Source organism: Pithys albifrons, chromosome 12, assembly GCF_047495875.1.
Source record: "Pithys albifrons albifrons isolate INPA30051 chromosome 12, PitAlb_v1, whole genome shotgun sequence".
In the NCBI taxonomy this organism is placed as follows: Eukaryota; Metazoa; Chordata; class Aves; order Passeriformes; family Thamnophilidae; genus Pithys; species Pithys albifrons.
The window spans coordinates 22,018,853-22,043,578 of record NC_092469.1 but is presented as its reverse complement, the minus strand read 5'-3'; the positions used below and the strand labels follow the sequence as shown (position 1 = coordinate 22,043,578).

Genomic DNA, 24,726 nt, shown 5'->3' with positions numbered 1-24,726 from the left:
CTTTTCTGATCTCAAATAGGAGTCTTGTGGTCACCACTTCTGACTTAAAGCAGAGAAACAGCCATCAGAGAGATGGCTGTACCTCCCAGGGTATTTGAACCATGCAGTGACTCCAGACCTTAACTGGAAATGCAATGAGGGTAGTAGGGGTCTTCAGGCTACAAAACAGAGGTGTGGCACACTGGCCTGTGCTGGACTGATGTTTGGAAACCACAAAGCTACACCGTGCATGCTACAGGTGCTCACTCCTTAAAAAAAACAAGTATCAGAGAGTGTACACTTTGCCCCTCATGAGTCCTTCTGTGCCACTGCTTTGCCTTTTCCACTTTCAAGATGCCTAGATTTCATTTCCATTGTTGCACAGTTTAATAGTGGGACCCTTTTCCTCTAGGCATAGGCTATGATAACACTTTGCCTCCAGTACCACTGTGTGCTCTTACAGTGCAGACCCCAGCACTGGACACAGGTGTGGCCTCACTAGTGCTGAATAAAGGAGAAAGCAAACCTATACAGTCCTACAAACTGACCTGCTCTATTATTTAGCATTCAACTCTTTCACTTGCAAACCTGAAATGCTGTTTAGGTGAAAATTAACTGGTGAGTAGAAGCAGCAAACTTGTCTGCTACTTGCTTTCCTCAGCCAGCCTTTCTTCTATGAGGTATCTTAGAACAGGAGCTCAGTTTCCTCTTAATTTTTCCATGGCTGCTATTGCAAATAAGCACATAATAATAGTGTTAAGAAAAAGGGTGTGCACAACCATTTCCAGCGACACATCCTCCTTTCTTTCCTTTTTATGGGCACAAATGGCAAAGGATTATTCCTGGAGGACTTGTGGACTACCAAAGTCTTCAGCTCCATAATTCATGCTGTAGTAAACAAGATCCCTTTTTAGTGAGGTGGGTTTCACCTACAGCAGAACTGCAGCAACCCAGACTGATCTGTGGGGCGAAGGTCCAAGAACAGGACAAAGCACAAGAGGTAAAGAAGGGGACTGATGAATGTGAACATTAATTTATTTTCCTTCTGTCACAGGCTGTGACTTGGCCCCCAGAGCAGACTGTATCCTCAGAATCTGCTCCCACCAGAGCTGCTTTGGCAGATATCTCAGCTTTGTTCTCGTCCTGGGTTCAGAGGAGACCCAGAACTGCCTGTCAGGGAAGATCAGGCCGAGACCCCGAGCAGCCTCCTGAGTGCAGCAGCCTGTTAGTGCACCTGGGGCAGGGGCAGCAGCATTCGTGGCTGTGGGTTACTGCAGTGCACTGCTGCTCTGCTCCTCAAAGGTCATTTTGCCCAGCAGCTGGCTCTCCAGCTCCACATTGCTCACCGGCAGCTGGAAAAAGTTCATCTCAGCTGCCAAAGCAGCCATGGCAGAGGGGTCCTGGCCAAACTGAGCCCGGAGCATCATGTCCATTTTCTCCAAGCGCCGCTTGAGCCTCTTGGCCTCGCGCTCCCGGATGAGCCGGGCCTGCCGCTTCTCGGGGGTCTCGTTGGCGCGTTTCAGGCGCATGGCCTCGCGGTCCCTCTGCAGCCGCCGCGCCCGCTGCTCGTCCGTCTCCTGCATGCGCTGCAGCCGCTTGGCCTCCCGGTCCCGCATGCGCCGCACTTCTCGCTCCTCGGGCGTCTCGTTGTCCCGCCGGCTCTTCTTGGCCGTGCGCTCCCGCTCCAGGCGCTGCAGCCGCACCTCCAGGGGCTCGTTCTGCCGCCGCAGGGCCCACCTGCGCACGCCGGGGCTCTGCGCCTCCAGCAGCTTGCGGTACGCGGCGCAGTTGTTGCACACCAGGAGGATGCCCGCGGGATACACCGCGGGGGTGCGAAAGGCAACGTCCTTCCCCTCGGCACCGGAGGGGCCCTGGCTCTGCGGTGCCGGCAGCCGATCCGCGCTGAGCACCTCCGGCAGCTTCTCGCTGCGAAGCATAAGAAGCAGAGTCAGCGACTTGGGGCTGTTGGCAGAGTCCCCATCTCAGAGTACTCTGGGGCTGCCAGGAACAGTGCCCCCATTACAGCCCATGGCAGAGGCCTCTGCTAAACCATCTGCCCACAGTTATGTGTGAGTATCTAAAGTAAAGCACCATCCTATCCAGGGTGGGAAGTGAGTTAGCCCAGAGCAGTATCTGGGTTGGAAGAGCACAAGAGCAGGAATTAACCAGTGAGCTGCTCCTCCCCATCATGTCTGGATTTCTTCTTTCAGCTCCTTTCCAGTGGTCAGTGGATAATCTCCCACCAGGGAGGGCACAAAGAAAGAACCTTTTGGGGTCTGCCTGTTGGTCTGCTCTGGAAACAATAAACCTACCTAGGCAGTGCAACTCTATGCTGATGGATTGCTGGGCAAGGGAAGCAGTGCACTGTTTTCCAGTGTCTGGAGACCCCAGTGTTTCCTGCTCTAGCTCTGCACAGAGCTAAGGAACACCCCTTTAGCAACACAGCCCATGGAGGCAGTCTTGGCAGCGGATGCAGATCTGCAGACAGGAAGGGATTGAGGGAATCACTCACTGGGGATGTTTAGCACTGTCCTACAGGCCTTCGTGTGACCAGAGCCATGACTTCTGACTCATTTAAGGCAATCCTCCTCATCTTTAATGTGATGCTCTAGCCCACTCACCAACCTGTTGAAGGTGGAGTGGCTGGTGAAGCGTGTTCCACACACTGCACAGTTGGACAGCTGGTCCTCTGAGTGGATCAAGAGGTGCCTCCCAAGGGACCCCGGTGAGCTGAGGGCTCTGCCACACACAGGACACAGGTAGCTCTTGGCACTCACCACTGCTGCCGTGTGCTGCAAAACAACCACTCAAGTGTTAGTTACACATTGCCCCGCTCCCTGCCCAGTCCAAGGCACACTCAAACCACTCTGTTCAGCCTCCTAGAATGGGAACCCTTTACCACTAAACCTCTGTCTGACAGCCACTAGACCAAGCTCAAGACATTTGGTGTGTCACAGGTCAAATAAGGAGGAAACCTTTCTACATCTCCACAGTGCAGGAGAAACAATTAAAGCCAACGCACTTGGGTCGTAAGACTTGACCTTCATTTTCAAAAATGCATCTGAGGAGCAGCTGGTGCCGGACAAAGCGTGACTGGATGCTGGTGAGGAAGTGCCTGGATGGAGGCAGCTGGTGCAGGTAAGTGGCCAATTCAGTTCTGCTTCATTCCTTCTGTTACAGACTTTGATGTGCTATGAAGAGAGCACTGACAACAAAATCTGAGATTCCACCACAGGTTTCCTGCAAAACTGGAATCATTTAGAGGAAGAACAGCTATTCTCATGGGTAATTACAGGAACTGTAATGAAGTACAAAATAAATGAGTGATTAGGAAGAAGGTTTCTTATCTCAGTGAATAACGTAAAAACTGCTTCCCTGTTTAATCTGAAGGAACAGCCTGGTTTTAGCCTGCAATACTTGCAGAGACTGCCATGGGATAAAACTGTGTTTTTCAGATCTGCAGACTATTGCCTTGCTAATCTTTCCCCAGGACACTCTCTGGACACAGTTTACAGCTGTAAAATTCAGTTACATTCTAGCTAGAAGCTCAGTTCTGTGATTGGAAAGACCAGAACAAAGTTACTCTATGCCTTGTGTTGTTTCTGGATTTGGGCCTTCAGGCCAGAGGCATCCCTACCTGGTACACATGAGCAATAAGCTGATCTCTGCTTCCACACTCCAGCTGGCAGAGGGGGCACTGTGACAGTCCCAGCGTGGCGTCAGCGTTCTGAGGCTCCTACAGGGAGGAACAGTCACTCTGGTGTAAGGCACACAGACCCCCCACAGCACCCCACCCCCGAGTTCCTCCCAGCACTGCTGCAGATCCAGTGCTGTGTGCCAGTCCCACTGGGGCTGCTTTGGGTTCTCAACATCTGAAAGCTCCTTCGTGTAGCCCCTTGAGCAAAACTCCTGCATCTCAGGGAGAAGAGGCAAAGGCCTCTTGGCCTCCACTTGCACCCAGGCTCTTGCCAGCACAGTGGCACTGGAAGGCAAGGGCCTGCTCTGTGGCAGGGGGGAAAGTCATTTGGAGAAAGGCACCAAAACTGAGGACACACTCCATAAACATTTTGGCTAGTTCGTGCCTGCTGTCTCATATTCCTGGCAGTCCAAGACCTGTTCATATCCTTTCCTCCTGCCAGGAGATGTTGTTTGGAGGAGGTGAGAGGGAGAGAAAGATAAAGAACCACGATGAGGAGAGGAGGTGTTTAGACACTACCTTTCTTCCTCCCTGGAGGCTCCAGTGAGTGCAGAGCTAGTAAACACTTGCCTCGTTTTCTCTCATCAGTGGGGTTCCAGCCACAGGTCGTTCTGCATTCTCCAATTCCTTCTTCACTTTCACCATTGAGCCATCTTCCTCAGATGTATGGGAAGAAACTTCATCCTGGGTGGTTTCCTCATCATCGCTGCCACCTGAAACATGCAGAACAGTTATGCCAAGGGTCAGGACCCTGAGGGCACCCACATGCCTTAAGTGTATTGACCAGCATCACACCGTGCCTCTACCCACCCCCTCCAGCCAGGGGGAGTTTAAACTCAGTCTGGCACACTTCAGTCCTTGAGCTGCTCTGTAGAGTCCCTGGGCATGGCCTCTTACCCTGCCTTGCTCAGCAATTGCCAGACTGTCAGTTGGACCTGCTGCTGTTCCCTCCCTGCTCTGGTGGGATGGGACTGTGTCCTGGTGGTGAGGGCATTGCCCAGTCTGTGCTGTGCTGGTCCTCGGCTCTGGGCTTGCCTTCCCTCAGGACAAAGTCCTGCACAGGAGCCAAGGGCTGATATGGAGGAGGAGCTGAGTAAGAGGGACCTCAGAGGACGCCCACACACCGTCACAACCAGCCTCACCCCTGTCAGTGTCCCCAGGCCACTACCTTGCCATTATTGGAAGGGGCAGAACTCACTGCTGCTGGAGTCAGGGTCTTGCAGTGGATGAATGGCTGGCCTTTGGTCCCCAAGAACTCCAGGAAAGTTGTTTTTCATCATGGCTTGGCGGGCTTGCTCCTCCAGCCCTGCAAAGACTTGCTCCCCTGGCAGCCACAAGGACAAAGAGTCAGATCAGTGCTGTTCCACTGTGCTCAACACCACGGCTTGCCAAAACCACAACAGGCAAAGGGCTGCTCACCTGCACTGTGCAGAACCTCTGGAGTCACCTCTTGGAAAGCACTTAGGTAACTTCTCTGCTTGCCTACCCTGCCACACCAGCCTCTGGCACCCACTGATGCAAGTCCAGTGCCTGGGTGGAGAACAGTCTCACTAGGGCAATGTGCAGCATTAGGCTGCCCTCTTCATACTCTGTATGTGCCACTCCAGCCATAAAAAACCTGTAAGCCCCCATATACCCGCCTTAAATAGCCTTTGCTGCTGCCAAACTATCCACCAATACCCTACAGCACAGTTCTGGGCTGAGGGAAGCCACTGAGGAGTATGATGGTATCCCAAATCAGGGATAGTACTGTATAGGTCTCCTAAATTATTACATCCTATTCCCTGCTCTAGCAGGCATCTTGCATGAAAATAGCACCTCCCTAAGTGCCTGGTACATCACCTACCCTCCACAGTGACAGCAAAACTAGGGGCTGTCCTTGGCATGCTGTCACCTCCTTCTGTCCCAGGAGGGATGATGACAAGCTCTTCCTGCAGGTGGTGTCTGTGCTGGTGTTGTTCTGTGCACATGATGGGTAACTTGCTCCACTAACTTTCCTTGCCCAGGAATGATTCTCAATGAAATAAATCTCAGTGGCACTTCATGTGCTCCAAACAGAAACTTAAAGAAATGAACCCAAAGAGGGCACGTTTAGGACAAAACAGTCTGTTTTGTTGAAAGCACTGACCACTAGTATCTCAACTCCAACAGGAGATAGCAAACACCTTGAAAGAAAGGAGTTATTTGTGCTTCTTGGAAAGAAAACTTCTTATAGCAATCCCCACTCGAGAGAACTTTTGGTTTGAGAGAACAACAATAAAAGGTAACTGAAAACTTTTGTATTCAAGCAAACAAATTACTTTGTTCCAGGTGTAGTTGTGATTTACCTTTTTCAGTGGATGAGCTGGGAGGCCTGGAAAAGGTGCTGAGGTTCCCAGTGGGCCTGGTTTTGGGTTGCATTTATCAACTGATCTGTAAGTGCTTAAGGACCACTCAAAGCACAAATGCGAAAATGCCAAGGAAGACTCTGCATTTTTCACATCAAATCAAAACAGCTTTCAGAAGAAAATGCTGCCTATTAGTACTGGGCCACAGCTGGCATCAGTATAACCAGGGAATTGAATTCTTGAGAGAGCACCAGTCCTGTTACAAGGACAGGCACCTTTCCACATGATGAACTGTTCCAGCCAAAGCTGCTCTGTGTTCCCACTCCCTGTCTTTCCTGGGGCTTACCTCACCATTTTGGCAGGGCTTTAAAAAGCTGTACTTTATGGAAGACTTCAAAGACCTTCAGAAGTTTCACAGAGACTGTGGGAGAAGAGTTTTAGTTCCCAATGTCCCCATGGAGGTTTCCAAAAGCATTTGAAGGCTTTTATCATTTTGTTTCAGACATGTGAGAAAGGTTTCTGTAAAGACAACCTGAGTACACAGTCCATGCATCTGAAGGGAGGTGCTGAGAAGCACCCCAAGACTCTTTGTCACTGAAAGCAGCAGGTATTGTCATGACTGCTGTGATATACGTACCCCCTTCAGAGCCCACTGGAGCACCAAATGGTTTTCATGACCTGGAGGGGTGGTTTATGTCTGGACCACAGCCTCATGTTGGTAGGACTGAGATACAGACTGTAGGAACAGACCCCACAGAATCCCAGTGCCTCTCCAGGAAGCAGATACACACAAACCACCGGGATAAAGGCCCAGAGACCAAAAAAAGCATTGCAAGAGAAGGAGAAAGCATGGTGAAATGAGGAAACCTGCAGAACACAGGACAGATATAAAACTACAGAGGGAGATGTGCTACCTGTGACAGAGCTCCAAAACAGGATTCCCAAATGCCACTGCAGCTGCTGATGGAAGCAGTTTCTTCCCCCTTTTCCCTTCCAGACAGATTACATTCTGACTGAGCAGCAGCCTGGAGTCCAAAGGCAGGCAGGTACCTGCTCAGTTATACAAGCCATGCAGATAATCTGCAGGATTTAAGAGCCAGGATCTCTATCCAGGTGACAGAGGAGGGAACACCTCCCTAGGCTTTCTGCACAGCACTCCTAGGGCCCAGTGAGCACTGACTCAGCACAGTGCAGAGAAAAAACAGTTTACAGCCAGCAAGGTGAGCTGTTAACCAGACTCATGCTGTTAGCAGGGACATCCTGTGCATCCTCTACAGCCTGAATCCACAAACATCATGGGACTGGGAATGGCAAACATGTAAAAATGCTGTCTTCAGCTCGTAAAGAATTTCTTATGTGTTATAGTAACAGTGTCCAAAAGAACTTAGCGAAGAGTGTCCAGTTCACCTACTGATGGACTAAGCCCTACTCTGATGAAACTTTAGAGCTTTAATGTTTGATAGGTACAGAGTTGTACTTCTGTTGTTTCTGCACACACACGCTCCCAACACACACACAGCGCCCTCTGCCCCACTCTGAGTTCACTTCCATTCATTTTGAAGGGGAGTAAGACAGGCAACAGTTCTAGGACCACTGCCATAAGTAAAGGATGTTAATGCTCAAGAGTGAATTCACAGACTCTCCTCCAGAAGTTTCTTTATTAAATACAAAGCGGGCTGCAGACTGACCACAACACCAAAACAAGTCACCGTAGTTGCTTACAAGCAGCTAGAGATGCAGGACATGAGAGATCACACAAATGCCTCTGCTTTGCATTCCATTCTCCTCTCCGTACTCCTGTGAATGAGTGGGATGCCAGGTGAGCAGCGGTGGAGGTGGGGGACAGCCCTGTGGTACTGTGCAACAGGGACAGGCATGAATGTTTTAGGGTCTGCTGGGTTACCAGCCCTGAGCCCTTCCCTTCTCCAACTGTATGAATGCAGGATAACTCTCAGGTGTTCTGGAAAATAAACACACAAACAAACAACCCCCACCCCAAAATCCACAAAACAAAATTCAAGGGAACTGCCTTCCTTCCTAAACAGAAAGGTTTCTCAGAGATGAGTCACTTTTTTCCCCCCTCGTACATCAATTTAAAGTCCCTGTTTGTGTAGGTCTTCTCTGTGTTCCTGGACCTGAAATTTGCAAGTCTTTCCACAACTGTGGATCTATTCCACCTACCCCATGGCTATTCTGGGTTGTCCACACTGCTGTAGTGGTTACTGAAATGAAAAACAACACAATTGAAAGGGTTAACAATGGCAGCCCACGGAGCCCTTCAGAACCAAGGGTTTTGATGTAAGTAACATTTCTGCTCAGTTGAGAATACTGGGTGCTATTTCTTGCAAGATATTTTCTCTTCAAACTAGTAATATTATAGACAGTAGAATCTAAGGAACACCAAAGAGCACAGAACGTGTGCGTGTCAGAGGGAGAGGGAAGCAAATAGAGGATTAATGGGATATCAGGGACCATGATAAATAGAGCTCGGAAGCAGGAATTAATCTGACTAACAGAAGCTATCCTCCAGAATTCTAAAGTAAGCATGAGTTGCAGAGGGCACAAGCAATAGTAAGCAAAGCAGCTCATGGACAGCAGGGAGAGAGAAGTGCACACTAACACCTGCAGCAAATTTTGGCAAGCACAAAGACAGCGAGTGGTCCACGATTGATGGGGCGACAGCACAGCAACGGATGGGCTTGAATGCAAGAGCAGATGAACTGCTTAGAGAGTTCTTTTCTACTTCAGACTCCAGGAGACAAAAAAGGCCAAATTGGATCAATTGAGGTATGTCCACAGAAACAATCTAACTATATTGTATTTTTCATTAAGTATATCCCACTGTTACTGTTCTGTTCGTTAGCACTTTGTCAAGTGTGTTTTTCATGCACCACATGGCAAAACAAAATTAAATTATTAAGAGCCAATTATGTGCTGCAGGGGAAATGACTACGACTAAACCTGTAGGTCAGACCATCATGCACAATGAGACTTCTGTAGTAACTGTTACCATTGTTTTATCATTGCTTCAGTATTATTTTGGATTTTCTTACACATCAACTTCCATTTAAAACTATTTTGACTTGTAACACAATCTCCTAGCTAGTCACTCTGCATGCCAAACAAAATGATTCTGTGCTAAGTGAGGACAGCAAACCATGTTGTTGTGAGAGCAAGGTGAAATGAGGGCCATGCCAAGCCTGGAAAGTAACCCTGGAAAGAGGAGGCACCAAGCAAGCCAGGGAGAGGAGATCTGCAGCTGTCATTTGCCCTGGTGAGTCCCAGAAGAGAACATGGAGTAGCCATGCAAGGAAGAAGTAGGCACCATCCTCCCATTAAATTTGTCCAGTCAGATATTCACAGTTGTATTTATTCAAATCCAAAAAGCACTTCCCCAGCCCCAGAGCCTGCCAAATCAGACCCCAGCTGCAGACAACTGTGTAAAAAGCTGCATACCTGCTGTCCCTTTCATTCCTCTCCTCCCAACCACTGCAGTCCCTGTGAAGAAGTCCCAGTAACGTGTCTGCTATGTCTCAGCCTGACTCCTCATTCTGCTGGCTCACCCCGTTCTTGGAGCCGATGCTCTCTCCGATTATCCTCGTCAGGGCACTGCACGGCATTTCTGGGCCCTCCAGACACACAGCAGGCTAGGTAGACAGAGAAGTCCCAACGATTTCGTGGTGTTCATCATAAGACAGACAAGATTTTCCATCCCAAGGTGGAGACATCATCATTGATATGTTTCTGGTATCTTTCGGTCCCTTTATTTTCTTGTGGTCCTACTTGCTGATCCTGATGGCTCGTGCTGAATAGTTGCTCTGTAGCAACGTACTGCACGTAAAGGAGGTGAACAGGTCCCAGAATCCCTCTCCATGGCATACCTGATGCCATAACCTCAATCTCATGCCCACTGGTAGAGCACTTGCCAGACAGCTTCCCCTGAGACCAAGACTGGAGATAAAATCACTTGTATTGCAGATAAAAAAGCAATGTTCACTGTGAAAACAGTGCACAGCTGAACACTGTGACATACAGAGTTCTGCATATGCTAGTAGAAGTTTCTGAAGAACATCACCCTTACACTGTGGAGTGCAGAAAAGCGCCCACCTAAACATCACAGCAGCTGTACCCACACCATTAGAGGTGCTGTAGCCCCTGGCCTTCATACTTGAGAGAAACCCCAACTCTGCCCCCAGGGAGACAGCTGAAGTGCATGCCTGACAGAAACCTGAGCTCAATGGCAGCACTAATACCTGGGCACTTTTAGAAGCGGGAGAGGACACAAGGCGTATCACTGGCATCTTAGGGAAACATACAGGACATACCAAACTTCTCTAAGGAAGACAACTCCAAAGTCATTAATGTAGTATCAGGCAAATCACAACTACACTTTGCCCACTGTGGGACCCAGCACCCAGAAGCAAGAATCAGAGAGCACAGGGCAGTGCAGATGCCACAAGCCACACCTCGAGACCCTCACGCTGACCACCAAGGCCAGCTCAGTCAGCTCTCCCGAGCTGAGAGGCCAGTGGGGCTGCGAGTCCCAGAGAGAGGCCGTTCTTTCCCATGCACTCACTGAGTTTGCAAGGTGTCAGGCTCCAGCACAGCTTTCTCACACAGAGAGCAGCATGCAGACCCCTGTTGCATACCCGTGCATGGAGGCAGCACACAGACACACAGACATGCAAGCCAGCAGCACCAGCAGTGAGGCAGTGTTAGGGCTGCAGCACTCAGCTCTGTCTCATACTCCTGAGAGCTACTGCAGTGTGCAATATCCAGGGCCCTCTCAACAGCCTTGCTCTCATGGGTCCACAGAAGTAGAAACTTGTTTTCCTCATTGCACCCCAAATTCCAAGCATGTCTCCAGCCACAAACCTGGGTATGAACAATGGCAATAGCTTCAGGCCCCTCAACTTCACTCTGCTACCACCTGTCAAAAAAGTGCCATACATGTGCAGCTTCCCCTTCTGCAGACAAACCTCCATCCATGCCTCCCAGCTGCACTGATGCCTGGCAGTAGCCTCCCCACAAGAAGTGCTGATGTACAGCATCTTCAGCCCTTCCACCGTCAAACAAATGCTCAGGTCTTGGCAAGGTTGTAAAAACAGAGATCTGTCCTACCAGCTCAGCTCAAGAATGATCTGGCAGACAGTATTTATCTGTCCTGTACATTATTTGACCACCACTCATTCCCTGAAAGGAAAGAGCAAATGGCTTTATTTAACTATCTGGTAGGAAATCGGGGTACAGTGAGCTTAAGTAACATGCCCAAGGCCAGTCAACCGAGTCTGACAGAAGAAAGATCAAAACCCAAGACTTGCTGGCTCTCAGCCACATGCTTCAACCACCTTGCCTAGAGCTTCCTTTGCTACACCAGAGAGGCCAGAGTCCTAAGTCACATTTCCTAGTGTCCCACCTTGCACTTAGGACAGCGTGAATGCAAAGCTCAGCTACAGACCCTGCACATACACACTCACCTCTACAGCATCAGTTGCTTGTTCAAGCCTATCCGTGTCCTGTGCCACGCCAGGGCACAGCCAGCTACCCTGACACACAGAACTCAATTTCTCTTTGTACACTCCCTAAGACAAAAACTGAGTAACCAGTTTCCCACAACCTGTATCTTCCTGCCACTCCCATCCTCCCCATCTCACTCCACAATCCAGACCGAATAAGGATTCTACAATGCTGCGTAACATCGTACTCACAGTGAACTTTGTTAGGAGTGGTCTGTTTCCGACGGGACATGTTTCCCCGACCTGGGAGCAGAGTGTTCCTCCCGTCAGCAGAGGGCTCACCTGAGAAGAGAAGAGCCTGTCACACACTTCACTGGAACCTTCCGAGTCTCTGGCCAAGCTCAGCTGCCTGTCCCAGGGTCATTCCCCACCCTTCTGCCTCGTTCTGCAGCACCACATCTGAATTCCATGCCAGCATCCAACACGATCCACAAGCATTTCACAAATCACCATGCACGGGCAGTCCTATCCAGTTCTAAGGCAAAGATTTAAGCAATCCTTCCCCCCATACCAAAAACTGAATGCTCCCTTCAGGAGTGACTGCAACCTGTCCCAACACCCTTCTCCCTCCTGTCCATTCCTGCAACCTCATCATCGACTCCTTGTCCTCAGACTGACAAAAAACGTGTCAGTCCCAGCAGTCCCCCCAGACAGACAGACGAAAGGAGGACCCAAACCCATTTCCCACAAGACAGATGATCACAGGAATCCCATCAGCCTCCTCAGAGAGGTGGACACAGAGAGCCCGTCAACCTCTTGCTGACAGACTGACGCGGGGCTCCCATGAGGGATCCCGTCAGTTCCTACCGCCAGTCGGACACGGGGATCCCGTCAGCTTCCCCAGACAGCGGCATCCAGACGGCAGTCCCAGAACACGGGAGGCAGGAGAACCGGGCCCGCAAGCGGCCAGACACACAGACAAAGGCTCCCCGCTACCCCGGCAGCGGGACGGACCGACAGACGGACCGGCCACGGCAGTGCAAGGGCCGCCGCGGGGCCCGGCCCGGCTCGAGCCGCCTTACCCAGTCCCGCCGCAGCCGCCAGGAGCCACGGACAGACAAAGGGCAGCGGACAGACAGACAGCCAAGATGGCGGCGCCGCCGAGGCGCGCGGCCACGGGCACGGGAGCGACCGCTCGGCACCGGGAGAGCCCGGCCCCGGCGTCCTCTCTGTCACCGATCCGCCCGTGGACCTCAGTGCCGGTTTTTCACTACCTGAAGCGTCTCACCTGTTTGCCATTGATCCGCCCCAGCCCGTGGCTCCCGGCCGCCCGAGGGAGCTCATTGGTGCCCACGGCGGGGCTCGCCTGCCCCGGCCGCCTCCGCTGGCAGCTCACCGGGAGCGCCCGTACCCGGCTCACCGGGATCTCGCGTACCCTGCAAGGCCAAAACCCACCGCTTTAGTGTTAACTTAGACCCATCGCGCGCACTGTGAACTCGCGCACCCACTGAGAGACGGACCGCCGGGGCCGCCGAGCGCCGCCACCGCTGGGTCTGCGGGCCCGCTCGGACCGCCCGCCGGGCCCGCTTACCCTGCGGCTGCGGCACCGGGCCCGCGATCCGGAAGGACCTCGGTCCGACCCTCCCTTACGGTGGCGCCAGCGCCGTGTGAGCCCCCGAGAGCGGAGGACGCCTCGGACGCGGCACGGCGGCCACAGCGAAGGCCGCGCCGCCGGAACCGCCGCGCCGGGGGCGGACACAGCGGGGGGGGCGGCGGGACACGCAGCGCCGCGCGCCGGATCCCTCCGCCGAACCATGTAGTCCCTCCGCGCTGCTCTCCCTGGGCCGTGCGTGCACCTTCGTGTCGCTCCCCGGCCGCCGCCGTGCCCGGGCGGCACCTGCGGGCCAAGGGCGGGAGAAAGCCCTGCTCGCCGGCTCGGCCCTGCCCGGGCGGCACCTGCTGGGCCAGGCCGGGAGAGAGACCTGCCCGCCGGCTCGGCCGTGCCCGGGCGGGGGATCCCTCCGCACGCGGTGAGGCGCCGTCACCGGCGCGCCATTTTGGGAGACTGAGAGGCGCGGAGCGGTGCGAGGTGAGCGGGGCCGGGGCCGAGGCCGAGGGCGAGCGGGGCCGGGGGTCGCGCTCTGCGGCCGAGGAGACGGCGGTGGTGGCCGGGACGCCCTTCCCCAGGGTCTCCCGTAGTCCCGGGATCTGCCCCGACCGCTCTGTGGGACGTTCCCTCGGTGCCACCTCGCTGGGGACGGAGAGGAAACTCCCCCCGCGGCTCCTCGGGTGTAGCTGCGCCCACCCAGGGCCTGCTGCGCGCTGTCCGGGCTGTGCCTGTGCGCGGGGCCGGGGCTGCCCTGGCAGCCGGGCCGGGCTCGGCTCGCTGGCGCTGGGCAGAGCCGCCGCCGGCACGGAGGGATGGCGAAGCGACATACAAACCAAGGTCTTGCTATGTGATATCTTTTAAGGAAAGCCTTTTTTTTAATGAACGGTTCTTGGCAAAACAAAATCCTGTCATTAAATCCCTTCAGAGTTAGTTTTCTGTAGGGTTAATGATTTGAAGAATAACTCCTGGGAGACCGAGGGAGTGCCAGGGCGTGTAAGTAAGCAGGAAGAGTGTGGGGAATGTGGAATGGCAGCTTCTTCCTTCTTGTGGCAAGACTATTACAACCTTAGTTTGTACAGTTCTTGAGTTAATTATCTAGCTGGTTTATAACTTGCATATTGATAGCACAGAGATAGATTTTGTTCTTCCAGTTGACTTTCCCATTTCTTTAAAAATATCCAGGAAGTTTCCTCATAGTTTCCTGGAAGTTTCCAAGGCCTAACCTGTTGGGCCTGCAGGATTGTGAAGTGGAAGAGGTAATGATGTGTGCTGGAGGTCCAGGTATTTATAAATAGATTCAGGAAAGGCAGGCCTGGGCGTGTTTGAGGGATTCGTGGCCTTCCTCCATCCCCCCGTAAAACAGTGACTGGTGTACTGATGCACAGTTCTTGGTTCCAGTGACCTTCCCTCCTTTCCACAGGTGTTTATGATGCTGGGCTCTGGGTTCAAGGCGGAGCGCCTGCGAGTCAACCTGCGCCTTGTTATCAATCGCCTCAAGCTGCTGGAGAAGAAGAAGAGTGAGTATTTGAGGGGGCAGATGGGATCCAGGATGCTTTTGGAGCTCAGGAAACTTAAAGAGGTTTTTTCTGGGGTCAGTGTGCTTTCATGGGACGAGTATTCAGTAGCTTTTTGCTCTTCCTTGCTGGACCCAGGCCTTGCAGCCTGCCCCAGTGTGTGAGGGCCCAGAGGAACAGGCTGGCCACAGTGTAGCCTCTGTCCACCTTCCTGGCAGGTGTTGGAGTGCAATGTGTGGAGTGGTACCTGTGGGCTCTCTGTGCTCACAGCTTAGTAGGAAATTCCCTGGTTGCTGTGGGGGGCTCTCCCCACTGCCCAGCCCTGACACAGATAAGATCTGTGGTCCTGCTTGACTCTGTGGGGAGATTGTAAGTGCAGGAGTGTTTCCAGCAGCTAAAGCCCACTCTCCTTTGTCCTGTGAGTTACTGTGCTTGGACCTGGACACACGGGCTCTGCCAAACCATGGCCAAGTGTCTCATGCTGCAGAGGCTCAATGGGGAGAGAAGCTGCTGGTGGCTTTGCATGTGGTGGGGCCTGGGGTGGGTGGAGAGGCAGCAGTCCTGGCCAGCACGGTGACAGGCTCGGGGATGTGTGCTGCAGCTGAGTTGGCCCAGAAGGCAAGGAAGGAGATTGCAGATTACCTGGCAGCTGGAAAAGATGAGCGAGCCAGGATTCGTGTGGAGCACATCATCCGTGAAGATTACCTTGTGGAGGCCATGGAGATCCTGGAGCTGTACTGTGATCTGCTGCTTGCCCGCTTTGGCTTGATCCAGTCCATGAAGTAAGCTCTGGCTGAGAGGGTCCTGGATGCAGGGAGGGGGCACTGCTGGGGGCAGGTCTGGGGTACAGAAGGGCACCTGTGTTTGTCTCGGTGTCCTAAGGCCCCCAGAGACCTTTTCTTCCCCAGGTAGGGAAGATTCTGGTGCCCAGCGTGGAGGATGGGAACTCTGAGGCTCAGCAGATTGAGAGCAGCAAAGGCTGGGTACATGAGAGAATTGGGTTTTGTGTCCTAGGGAGCTTGACTCTGGCCTTGCAGAGGCAGTATCAACGCTGATTTGGGCCGCACCACGTCTCCAGTCGGAAGTGGCTGAGTTGAAGATTGTAAGTAAGGGTTGCTTGAAGGGTGATACATGTGCAGAGTGGGGATCATGCTGCCAGAAGCTGGTGGAAGCCCTTGTCTGGGACTTCATGTCATATAAACAGAGGATGTGTTTCCTTGGGCTCTGCAGATGGAGACCGGGTGTCCTTGGAGCATCCAGGGTGGCTGCAGCTGCTGAAAGGGGATGCTCAGTGGCAGAAACAAGAAGGAGGGCGGTGGCTGTGGGGGCTACAGCAGGTGTGCAGTGTGTGGTGGGGGAAACCAAGGGCCTGCACGTTCCCAGAGTTTCTCTTCTCTTGCAGGTTGCTGACCAGCTGTGTGCCAAGTACAGCAAGGAGTATGGGAAGCTGTGCCGGACAAACCAGATTGGGACAGTCAATGACAGGGTAATGAACCAATGGAACAGCTGGAGCTGGTGGAGCAGCCATGCCTGCCAAGGCTTGCTCTGCCTCAGGCCTGTGGCCAGTGGCTGAGGAACAGAGTCACTGCAGAGCAGGGTGGGTGCTGTACACGTGGAGCCCACCTGTGTTGGAGCACAGTGCTGAGAGCCTGGGCAGGGGGACCCTGCTGTGCTGGTTGTGGATGGAGAACACATGGAGCCCTGGCCTGTGGCTGCCCACAGCATGTGGTACTGGGCAGAGAGGCTTCCCTGGGGCTACCCAGTGCTCCCTGCAGCTGGTGGCCCTGGCTGGGATGATGCTGGGACAGAGCTGTGGGGTGCTGCACTGCCCAGGCCCCACTGAGTCTCTCCACCCATGTGTTCCAGCTGATGCACAAGCTGAGTGTGGAGGCACCACCCAAGATCTTGGTGGAGAGATACCTCATTGAGATTGCTAAGAACTACAACGTGCCCTATGAACCTGACTCAGTGGTGATGGTGAGTGAGCACTGAGATGTGGCGTATCAGTGAACTTGGTGATGGTTATGCTTTGGTATCTTCTATACAGCCCCAGCACAGCATGATCCTTATTCCTTCCAGCAGCCCTAGGGCATGTGGCTGTAGTTACTCATGCTAGAGCCTAGTTCCTGTTCTGTTTTCCATTAATGCCACTGTATAGCTGCTCTCTGTTCTGTCCTCATTTATTCCTGTCTTGTCCAGTGTCAAAGGCTGCATCTAAAGCTGTTCAGGGGGCTGTGTCCAGATCTGAGATGTGATGGTGAGCAGAATTCTTCTACCCTTTCCAGGCTGAAGCCCCTGCAGGTGGAGAAGGAGATCTAATTGATGTGGGGTTCACGGATGATGTGAAGAAGGGTGGTCACGGAGGGGGTGGAGGTGGTGGATTTACAGCCCCAATGATTGGCCATGATGGGTTAGTGCCCATGCCCGTGATGATGCCCATGCCCATGCCGACACCCAATCCGCCCTTCTCCTATCCACCTCCAAAGGGACCGGTAAGTTCCTTGGCTTTTTGTGTTTCATTTTTCTGTGAAGGATCTGATTGTGCTTTGCACTGTACCTGCTGACTGGGAAGTGTCTGTACCTAAGAGCTCAATGTGTCAGAAGGCCACTGTGTTGGTGTGAGACTACACGGGATGGAGACCGTTGGCAGTTCAGCTGAAGCTTTGTGTTGCTTCTTGACTGTGGAGGTTCCTACCCCTGTTCTCCAGCCAGCCCTCTTTGCCCTCAGGGAACAGAGGAGTCCAGACTTAACTCCTGAGGCAGTCTTCTGACTGCCAGGCTTTTGTCCAGGAGTTGGAGCTGCACTTCGAAGTTGGTAGGCTGGTAGTGTGCCAAGATTCAGTCAAGGAAATCACCAGGTGAGTTTTTTTGGGTGGAAACAGCAGAGAGAAATATGGAAGAGCCCTGCCTTCAGACCTGCAAGGGGAGGAGACTCAGCAGATGGCTCTTGCAGGTGACTTGTGAGGGTGGAATGTGGGAGCTGAAAAGAGCCCCATTCTTTGAATTCAGTTGTTTACATGATATCTGTGTAGATGGGAGAGTGTCAGAATAGAGGGATGGCTTGGAGTCTTAATATGGTCATAATAGTGCTGCAGTGGTTTTTGTGGAAAATCTAGGCCAGGTATTACCAGCTGGCTGTTGGCCCAGGCATAAATACACTGAGGACTTTTGCCAAGTCTGGGTCCTGGAGGCACAATTGTGTTACAAGTGAGGATAATACAGGGCCTTGTGTGAGACAGAAACTGCCTTCCTGTTCTGTGATACTGCACAGAGGGCCAGAAATGGCAGAGTATTCGCTTTTTGTCATAGTACTTTTGATGCCTTGAAAGTGGTTATTTGTGCTGGTTATTTAGAATAGTCCACAGTCCTCTTAGCTGGGTCTGCCTGCTCTAGGTGACTACACTGGATTAATGCTTGAGAATTTTTTACTTGTAAGCATAAACTCCATCCAGTTGGATGCTTGCCTGCCTTTATCTAAGACTCTACCTCCTGTGGCAGCTGTAGGTGTGCAGTGTCCCAGGTGAGTATGTTGCATGACTGCTCTCTCTGTACAGGAGAACTTCAGTGGCCTGCCAGTGGGGACCTACCAGCCTTTCAGTAACATCCACCCACCACCAATTCCGGCGAACCCACCCACATATGAGTCTGTAAGTGTGTGAGCTGAACGGCCATTGCAGGCAGCAGAGGGACTGTCAGAGAAAGTGCAGTGGTAGCCACAGAGAAGGGAAATGTTCATTAAGGACGCTGCTGCCACCCTTTGTTGGTTTTCGGGTGGTGCTGGCATTGCTTATGGGTGTGGTGAATCACTGTGCATCCTGGGAGGATGACTTGTGGGGAGAAGTTCCTTGTTCAACTCTCGGCTGCACAGGAAAGCCAAGACTTCTCTTGCTGCATCATTTAAGTAGCAATGAACAGTTAACAAGCAGCAGCAGAGTCTACAAATTCTGGTTTTTGCAATGGGAAGGGTTTATCACCTTGAGTCTGTTTAGTTATGGCTTTTGAACTAATTAATAGTTAGCCTGGATGACAATTTTGGCCGCCCCAGATGCTGTATGTTTAAACATTCTTCCTTTTCCAACTTTGCTCAGTCCTTTGGCAACAACAGAGCAGAGGCTGGAGACTTCCCTCCTTTGCTTTGTCTGTGGTTTTGTTGCTGTAATTCATGGTCATGCCTCTCCCACTCTGCTTTTGGTGACTTGCTGCTTGTTTTTGCGTTGTCCTGAGTAGGGAGGAGCACAGCCAATGTGTGCTGAACTTGGGGCTCCCTGCACAGCAGCCGGAGTCTGGGAGGGGCAGGCACAGGTGCACAGTGCAGGTGAGCTGGGTGGGGGTGGATGTCGCTGGCTGCAGCTTGCAGGGAATGAGGAGCTTTGGCAGCACAGCCGAGTGTCCTGGGGGCCTTCGCCCCAGCCAGACCAGGACCTGAGATGGGTCATTTCATACCCTGCTGATAGTCACAAGGGCCTGTCAGTGGTTTATGAGGAAAGGCATGACACATGAAGAACAGTCTTTTCCCACTCATGCCCTTGAATGTTTTGGACCTGATAGTGGATATGCTCTGTTGATTCAGTTCCAGAATATGGTCAGTGAAGCTTTAATTGAAAGGGAGGGAGAGGAAAGCTGAAGTGCTGCCTCCGTTTCTTGGGAAGAGAGGCAGATTGTTCCAAAGTCAGGGCTGCCTGCTTGGGGCAGGGAGGAGTGTGCACTGCTGTGCTGGGCCCTCTCCCCTGAGCTCTGCCTGCATGCCAGACTGACTGTGCCTGCTGGGACAGAACTGTACTAATGGAGAGTCTTTTTCAGATTGATGAGCCGAATGCTGACAAGGACATCACTGCACCAGTGCCTGGTGAGTATGCCCAGAGGTCTGGGAAACCACGGGTGTTGGGGCCTGTTCAGAAAAACCCACTGGTGCTGCCTGTTTGCTGGAACCACCTTTCCTTTGTGCAGCTGTTTGGCTCCCTGAGTGTGTGCTGATGGTGAGGTGCAGTCATACTTCTTGTTTTTAAACAGGGTCTGAGCCCAAGCCAGAAGCTTCTCCTAAAGCAAGAGCTGGAGCTGCTAATACCTTGGATAACTTTGTGCTGCCTGAATTACCGTCTGTGCCAGACACGCTGCCAACAGCATCTGCTGGCGCCAACTCCTCTGCTTCAGAAGACATTGATTTCGATGATCTTTCTCGGAGATTTGAGGAGCTAAAGAAGAAGACATAAAACTTCCTGGGTTGTAGGAGCTGTGACATCTTCTCTCTGGAAAGGACTCCCCTTGAAATTGGTTTCCTGTATTAACCTCAAATGAACGTGCTCTTCTTTTTGAGTTCTCTTCCTGCTATACTTAGACCAAGTGCTGCCACTTTCCTGATCTTTGTTGCTCCAGGAGGTGAACTGTGGGGAATCGGGCGAGACTGGGCCCCTGTCAGTCTAGACAACTGTCTGGGGAAGCTGCACCTGACACTCTGGATGCCATTCCTGTCTTGCCACCATGCTGGCTCTGTGCTCGCAGAGGAGGCTCCCTCTGGGGGAGACCTTGCCGGCGTTCATGGTGCTCTCAAGGGTTCTGTTCCCAGGGCGTCACGTTCTGCCAGGACCCAGTGGGAGTGTCAGTGGCCGTGCAGAGGGCAGGGCTGAGGGGGATGTGCTCCCACCTGGGGGTCCCATGGCTGCTTTCCTGCTGAGCGCTGAGCTCAGGGGACTCTGACTGGATACACAGCAGGACTCTGAATTTCCCCAAGCCGGGGTGGGGCCTCCCAGGGTTGTACCTTCCCTGTCCGTGCCTGTCCCGCGCCTGTCCCGCCTCCCCCCCGCGGGCTCCGTTTGTACCCGGGCGGTTCCAATAAAGCCCCGTGTGGGGCGGGGCCTGCGCTTCCTCCTGCCGCCGCGTCGCTATTGGCTGGGAGGGTCCGGGCTCCGCCAATCACCGAAGGGGTTCCCGGAAGTGTTCTCCGCGTGTCGGGCTGCGCCGATGGCGGGATCGCTGCGCGTGAGCGGCGGAGGGGCCGGAGGGACGGCGGGGGCTGGGGATGGGGATGGGAATGGGAATGGGGATGGGAATGGGAATGGGAATGGGAATGGGGCTGGGCTGGGAATGGGAATGGGAATGGGCTGGGAATGGGAATGGGAATGGGGCTGGGCTGGGAATGGGAATGGGAATGGGCTGGGAATGGGAATGGGAATGGGAATGGGAATGGGGCTGGGCTGGGAATGGGCCTGGGGCTGGGGCGGGGGTCGGGGCCGGCACGTGAGGGCACGGCGTGGGGGGGGGGGGGGGGATGCTGGGGCGGGCCGGGTGGTGGTTGATGCTCGATGCGATGGGTGCTGGGGCGGGCCGGGTGGCGGTCGGTGCCGGGGTGGGATGGGTGCTGGGGCGGGCCGGGTGGCGGTCGGTGCTCGATGCGATGGGTGCTGGGGCGGGCCGGGTGGCGGTCGGTGCTCGATGCGATGGGTGCTGGGGCGGGCCGGGTGGCGGTTGATGCTCGATGCGATGGGTGCTGGGGCGGGCCGGGTGGCGGTCGGTGCCCGATGCGATGGGTGCCGGTTCGCTGCTCACTGCCCCGGCGCAGGGCCGGCTGCTGGCGCTCGGAGGCTGCGGGCTGCTGCTCGGTGCGGCGCTGGCGGCGGGACACGAGCGACTGTACGCGGCGGCGATGCCCGCGCTCCGGGCGCTGCCCCCCGAGGCCGCCCACGGCCTAGCCCTGCGCGCCGTCGCCCTCGGGCTGCTGCCCTCCGCCCGTCCCGACGGCCCCGCGCTGGTGCGGCTCTGGCAGGGGGAGTTCGGGGTTGCGGGGGGGTCGCGGCGGGGCACGGGGGCCGGGGTGGAGGTGGTGGGTGGCCGGGTCCCCGTGGGAATCTGTCACAGTCCGCGGGAGGCGACGAGGGTCTCTGGGCCAGGCAGCCCATGAGGACACGCCGTGGGCAGAGAGGGGAGGTCGGGGGAGGCAGACGGGTCTGCTCGGGAGAGGGGTCTGGAGCAGGGCCCCGGCTGTGACCCAGCCCCGGCCCTGCAGGAGGTGCGAGTCCTCGGGCAGCGATTCCGCAACCCGCTGGGCCTGGCCGCTGGCTTTGACAAGCAGGGGGAGGCTGTCGACGGGCTGTACAAGATGGGCTTTGGCTTTGTGGAAGTGGGGACTGTCACACCCAAGCCCCAGGAAGGGAACCCCAAGCCCAGGGTCTTCCGGCTGGCAGAGGACAAGGCGGTCATCAACAGGTGGGATCCGAGGGCAGCTGCTCTGCCATATCCTGCCATCTGCCACCCCGAGGCTGGTTATTTGGGTGAGGTCGGGGCAACCTTCAGCAGCATGGCTGGCTGGCAGTCACAGGGCACCTGCAGGTCCACGTGGCAGCACAGGGTTATTTGAGTGGTCCCAGCTCTGTAGTTGGTGCTGTGGTGACTTTTGTGTTGGATGTACTGAGCAGAGCTGCAGAGTCTACATGTCTGCCTTGTGGTTCTCCCATGTCCTATTTGTGGCTTGTGGATACCAGCCCAGCCCTGAACCCTCTCTGTCCTGGTGCAGGTATGGATTCAACAGCCATGGCCATGTTGCAGTGGCACGTAGGCTGCGGGCCCGCCAGGAGATTCAGATCAGGCTCACTGGTGGTGAGACCAACTTGCAAGACTTTGCTCGTGGGGTCTGCAGGGTGGGATTGGGGGTCTCCCAGATAGCTGTAGGCCAGGAAAGGTGTGTGACAGCAGTGTCCAGGCACAGGAGTGCCCTGGCCAGAACTAGGTATGCTTGGACATCAGGACTCTCTTGGCCTGTAGCCTCTCCTTCTTGGGATTGCGATCAGGCACCTTTCTCCTGCCATTTTCTCTGGGATAAAGCTCTGCTAAGTGCTCCAGGCAGAACATGTTAAAGCCAAAGCCAAGAGGATCTCAGCTGGGCAGATCCTGAGGGCAACCTCTGCCAGGCTGGAGGCTGTGGTGCTGGGAGGTGCTGAGTGGGACGGCTGTGGAGGTACTCCTGTGGCTGTGGGAGAGTGCCAGGCCCACTTTCATGAAACACGTGGGCTGCATATCCCTGAACTGATTTTAGCTGGTCCTGGGGCCTCCCTTTTTGGTGCTCTGACCCTCAGGTGGTGGTTGGTCCTGCTGCCCTAGTTCAGCTGTCTCTGTGTTCCAGCGGGGATGCCCCTTGGAATTAACCTGGGCAAGAACAAGAGCTCCATCGACGCTGCAGCTGACTACGTGGCTGGGGTCCGGACACTGGGCCCTTTGGCTGACTACCTGGTTGTGAATGTGTCCAGCCCGAACACACCAGGGCTGCGGGAACTGCAGGGCAAGGCTGAGCTGTATGACCTGCTGAGCAAGGTGGGTGACTGCCCTCTAGCCAGCCAAAATGTAGCTGCAGCACTGGAGGCATCCTGTCCTCTGGCAGTGTCTGCTCTGCTCCAGCCAGAGAGTTTGCCCTGGCACAGGGAGAAGTCAGGTGGCTCCCAGGAGTGGCAGGCAGGGCTGCTGAGATGTCCTCTGGTCAGCTACTGCCATGGGGTGCATCAGGGCACCGTACCCCAGCAAAGGGCTTGGGAGCAGTGAGGTATTGCCCTTCAGTCTGCTCTTGCCTGAGGCAGCAAGACACACACCCCACAGCTTTGGGCATTGTTGGGGTCCTGTGCTGTCTGTGTGCCCCAGGCCCTGTACTGAGGGCGCCTCTCATGTTGGCATTGCCATGTATAGGAGCAGGGTCAGTCTCTGTGCTGCCTGTGCTCATGCTCAGGGCACGAGACTTCTCCCTGCCACACACTGGCATGTGATCTGCAGGTGCTGGCAGAGAGGGACCTGCTGCCCTGCGACCACAAGCCAGCCGTGCTGGTGAAGATTGCACCTGATCTCACTGCACAGGACAAGCGTGACATTGCCAGCATTGTCTGCGAGGTGAGATGGGGAGGCTGGTGTACCTGGTGCCTGACCTTACACAATGCAGGAGCAGGACCATGGTGCTTCTGACAAGCCTCTCCAAAGGACAGGTGCAGCTGCAGCTCTGGCTGCCATAGGGATGGTATCGTGGGTAGCTCAGAGTCTGTGAGGGCCTAGATCTGTCAACGAGAACCTGAGTGACCCAGACAGTCCAGGCAGTGAGGAGCAGCTGCTTTGTCCCCAGGCATGTTTCTGGGTCATGTGCTGAGGGAGTCCTGACCTGGCAGCGATGGGATGGGATGGGATGGGATGGGATGGTGGGAGCTGCTGGTTGCAGTTGTGTCCTCATGCTGCTGCTCCCCTCAGCTAGGTGTGGATGGGCTGATTGTCAGCAACACCACTGTGAGCCGCCCCAGCAGCCTCCGGAGCAGGCAGCGCACAGAGCCCGGTGGTCTCAGCGGGCAGCCCCTGCGGGAGCTCTCCACACAGGCCATCAGGGAGATGTACCACCTCACCCAAGGTGGGGACAGAGCAGGGCTTGGGGGCACGTGCCAGCATCACCTGTGCTGTCCTGACCCTGCACCTGCTCACAGGCCGGGTGCCCATCATCGGGGTGGGTGGGGTGAGCAGCGGGCGGGATGCCCTGGAGAAGATCCGCGCTGGAGCCTCACTCGTGCAGCTGTACACAGCACTTGTGTACCACGGGCCGCCCATCGTGGGGACAGTGAAGCGAGAACTGGAGGAGCTGCTGAGGTGAGGGGGGACCAGGCACCTCCCCAGGGAGCCCCTGGGCCCAGGATGGTTCCAAACACTGCCCGGGCAGTGGCACCGTGGGACTGAGCTGCAGTACTAGGCTGCTCCAGCTGTCACACACTGTCTCTGGTTAGGGAGCAGGGCTTCAAGAATGTCATGGAGGCAGTTGGAGCGGATCACCGGTGCTGACACATTGCAGAATGAATGTCTAGCCAGAAGGAGCCATGGCTGAGCAGGGATGGACCTGATAATTCCAGTCCTGGGCAGGCTGGGGCTGAGCCGAAGTCCTGGTCCCAGCCTCTGAGAAGAGTCTGTGATGGGTAAAGCAAGGGCTGCACTGGTGGGAAGCAGGGGAGGGGACCTCCATGGCTGTGCCACCATCCAGGGCTGTGTTTTGGCTTCTCTGTGGGCAGCAGAACCCAGCCTGACTGTCAATAAACATTTGGCTCACCTGGTCCTGTGTGCTGCTCTGGGCATACCCCATGGGCTGGAGGGATGCAGCCCAGCTCTTCTGAGCCAAGCAGGATCAGCTCTTTCTATGTTG

General features: G+C 54.6%; 3 protein-coding genes across 9 annotated transcripts; 2 read left to right on the top strand and 1 right to left on the bottom strand.

Annotated features, from left to right (window-relative positions):
* Positions 1–998: 998 nt before the first annotated feature.
* ZNF821 (zinc finger protein 821) lies at positions 999–12,835 on the bottom strand. 7 transcript variants are annotated; one of them, XM_071567942.1, is made up of 9 exons: positions 9,460–9,480; positions 8,185–8,225; positions 5,096–5,206; positions 4,875–5,000; positions 4,247–4,389; positions 3,617–3,715; positions 3,002–3,170; positions 2,605–2,771; positions 1,257–1,905 (listed from the first exon to the last, which is right to left on the bottom strand). In XM_071567942.1, the coding sequence occupies exons 4-9, from the start codon at positions 4,954–4,956 to the stop codon at positions 1,348–1,350; spliced, it is 1,218 nt and encodes a 405-aa protein (XP_071424043.1). In that variant the 5' UTR covers positions 4,957–5,000; positions 5,096–5,206; positions 8,185–8,225; positions 9,460–9,480; the 3' UTR covers positions 1,257–1,347. The 7 variants fall into 7 exon arrangements, with proteins under 7 accessions (XP_071424041.1, XP_071424043.1, XP_071424037.1 ...); XM_071567936.1 differs by lacking the exons at positions 5,096–5,206; positions 8,185–8,225; positions 9,460–9,480 and adding exons at positions 11,712–11,801; positions 12,748–12,835; XM_071567941.1 differs by having other exon boundaries at positions 8,185–9,538.
* Positions 12,836–13,267: 432 nt separating this feature from the next.
* IST1 (IST1 factor associated with ESCRT-III) lies at positions 13,268–19,918 on the top strand. Its single transcript, XM_071567947.1, has 10 exons — positions 13,268–13,548; positions 14,489–14,585; positions 15,184–15,364; positions 15,597–15,684; positions 15,985–16,068; positions 16,449–16,559; positions 16,868–17,074; positions 18,137–18,229; positions 19,383–19,428; positions 19,593–19,918. Exons 2-10 carry the CDS (start codon positions 14,495–14,497, stop codon positions 19,790–19,792), a joined length of 1,101 nt encoding a protein of 366 aa, XP_071424048.1. The 5' UTR covers positions 13,268–13,548; positions 14,489–14,494; the 3' UTR covers positions 19,793–19,918.
* Positions 19,919–20,981: 1,063 nt separating this feature from the next.
* Positions 20,982–24,637, top strand: DHODH (dihydroorotate dehydrogenase (quinone)). Its single transcript, XM_071567944.1, has 8 exons — positions 20,982–21,327; positions 21,583–21,782; positions 22,090–22,172; positions 22,696–22,883; positions 23,334–23,447; positions 23,796–23,949; positions 24,023–24,182; positions 24,317–24,637. The coding sequence occupies exons 1-8, from the start codon at positions 21,055–21,057 to the stop codon at positions 24,369–24,371; spliced, it is 1,227 nt and encodes a 408-aa protein (XP_071424045.1). The 5' UTR covers positions 20,982–21,054; the 3' UTR covers positions 24,372–24,637.
* Positions 24,638–24,726: the final 89 nt, after the last annotated feature.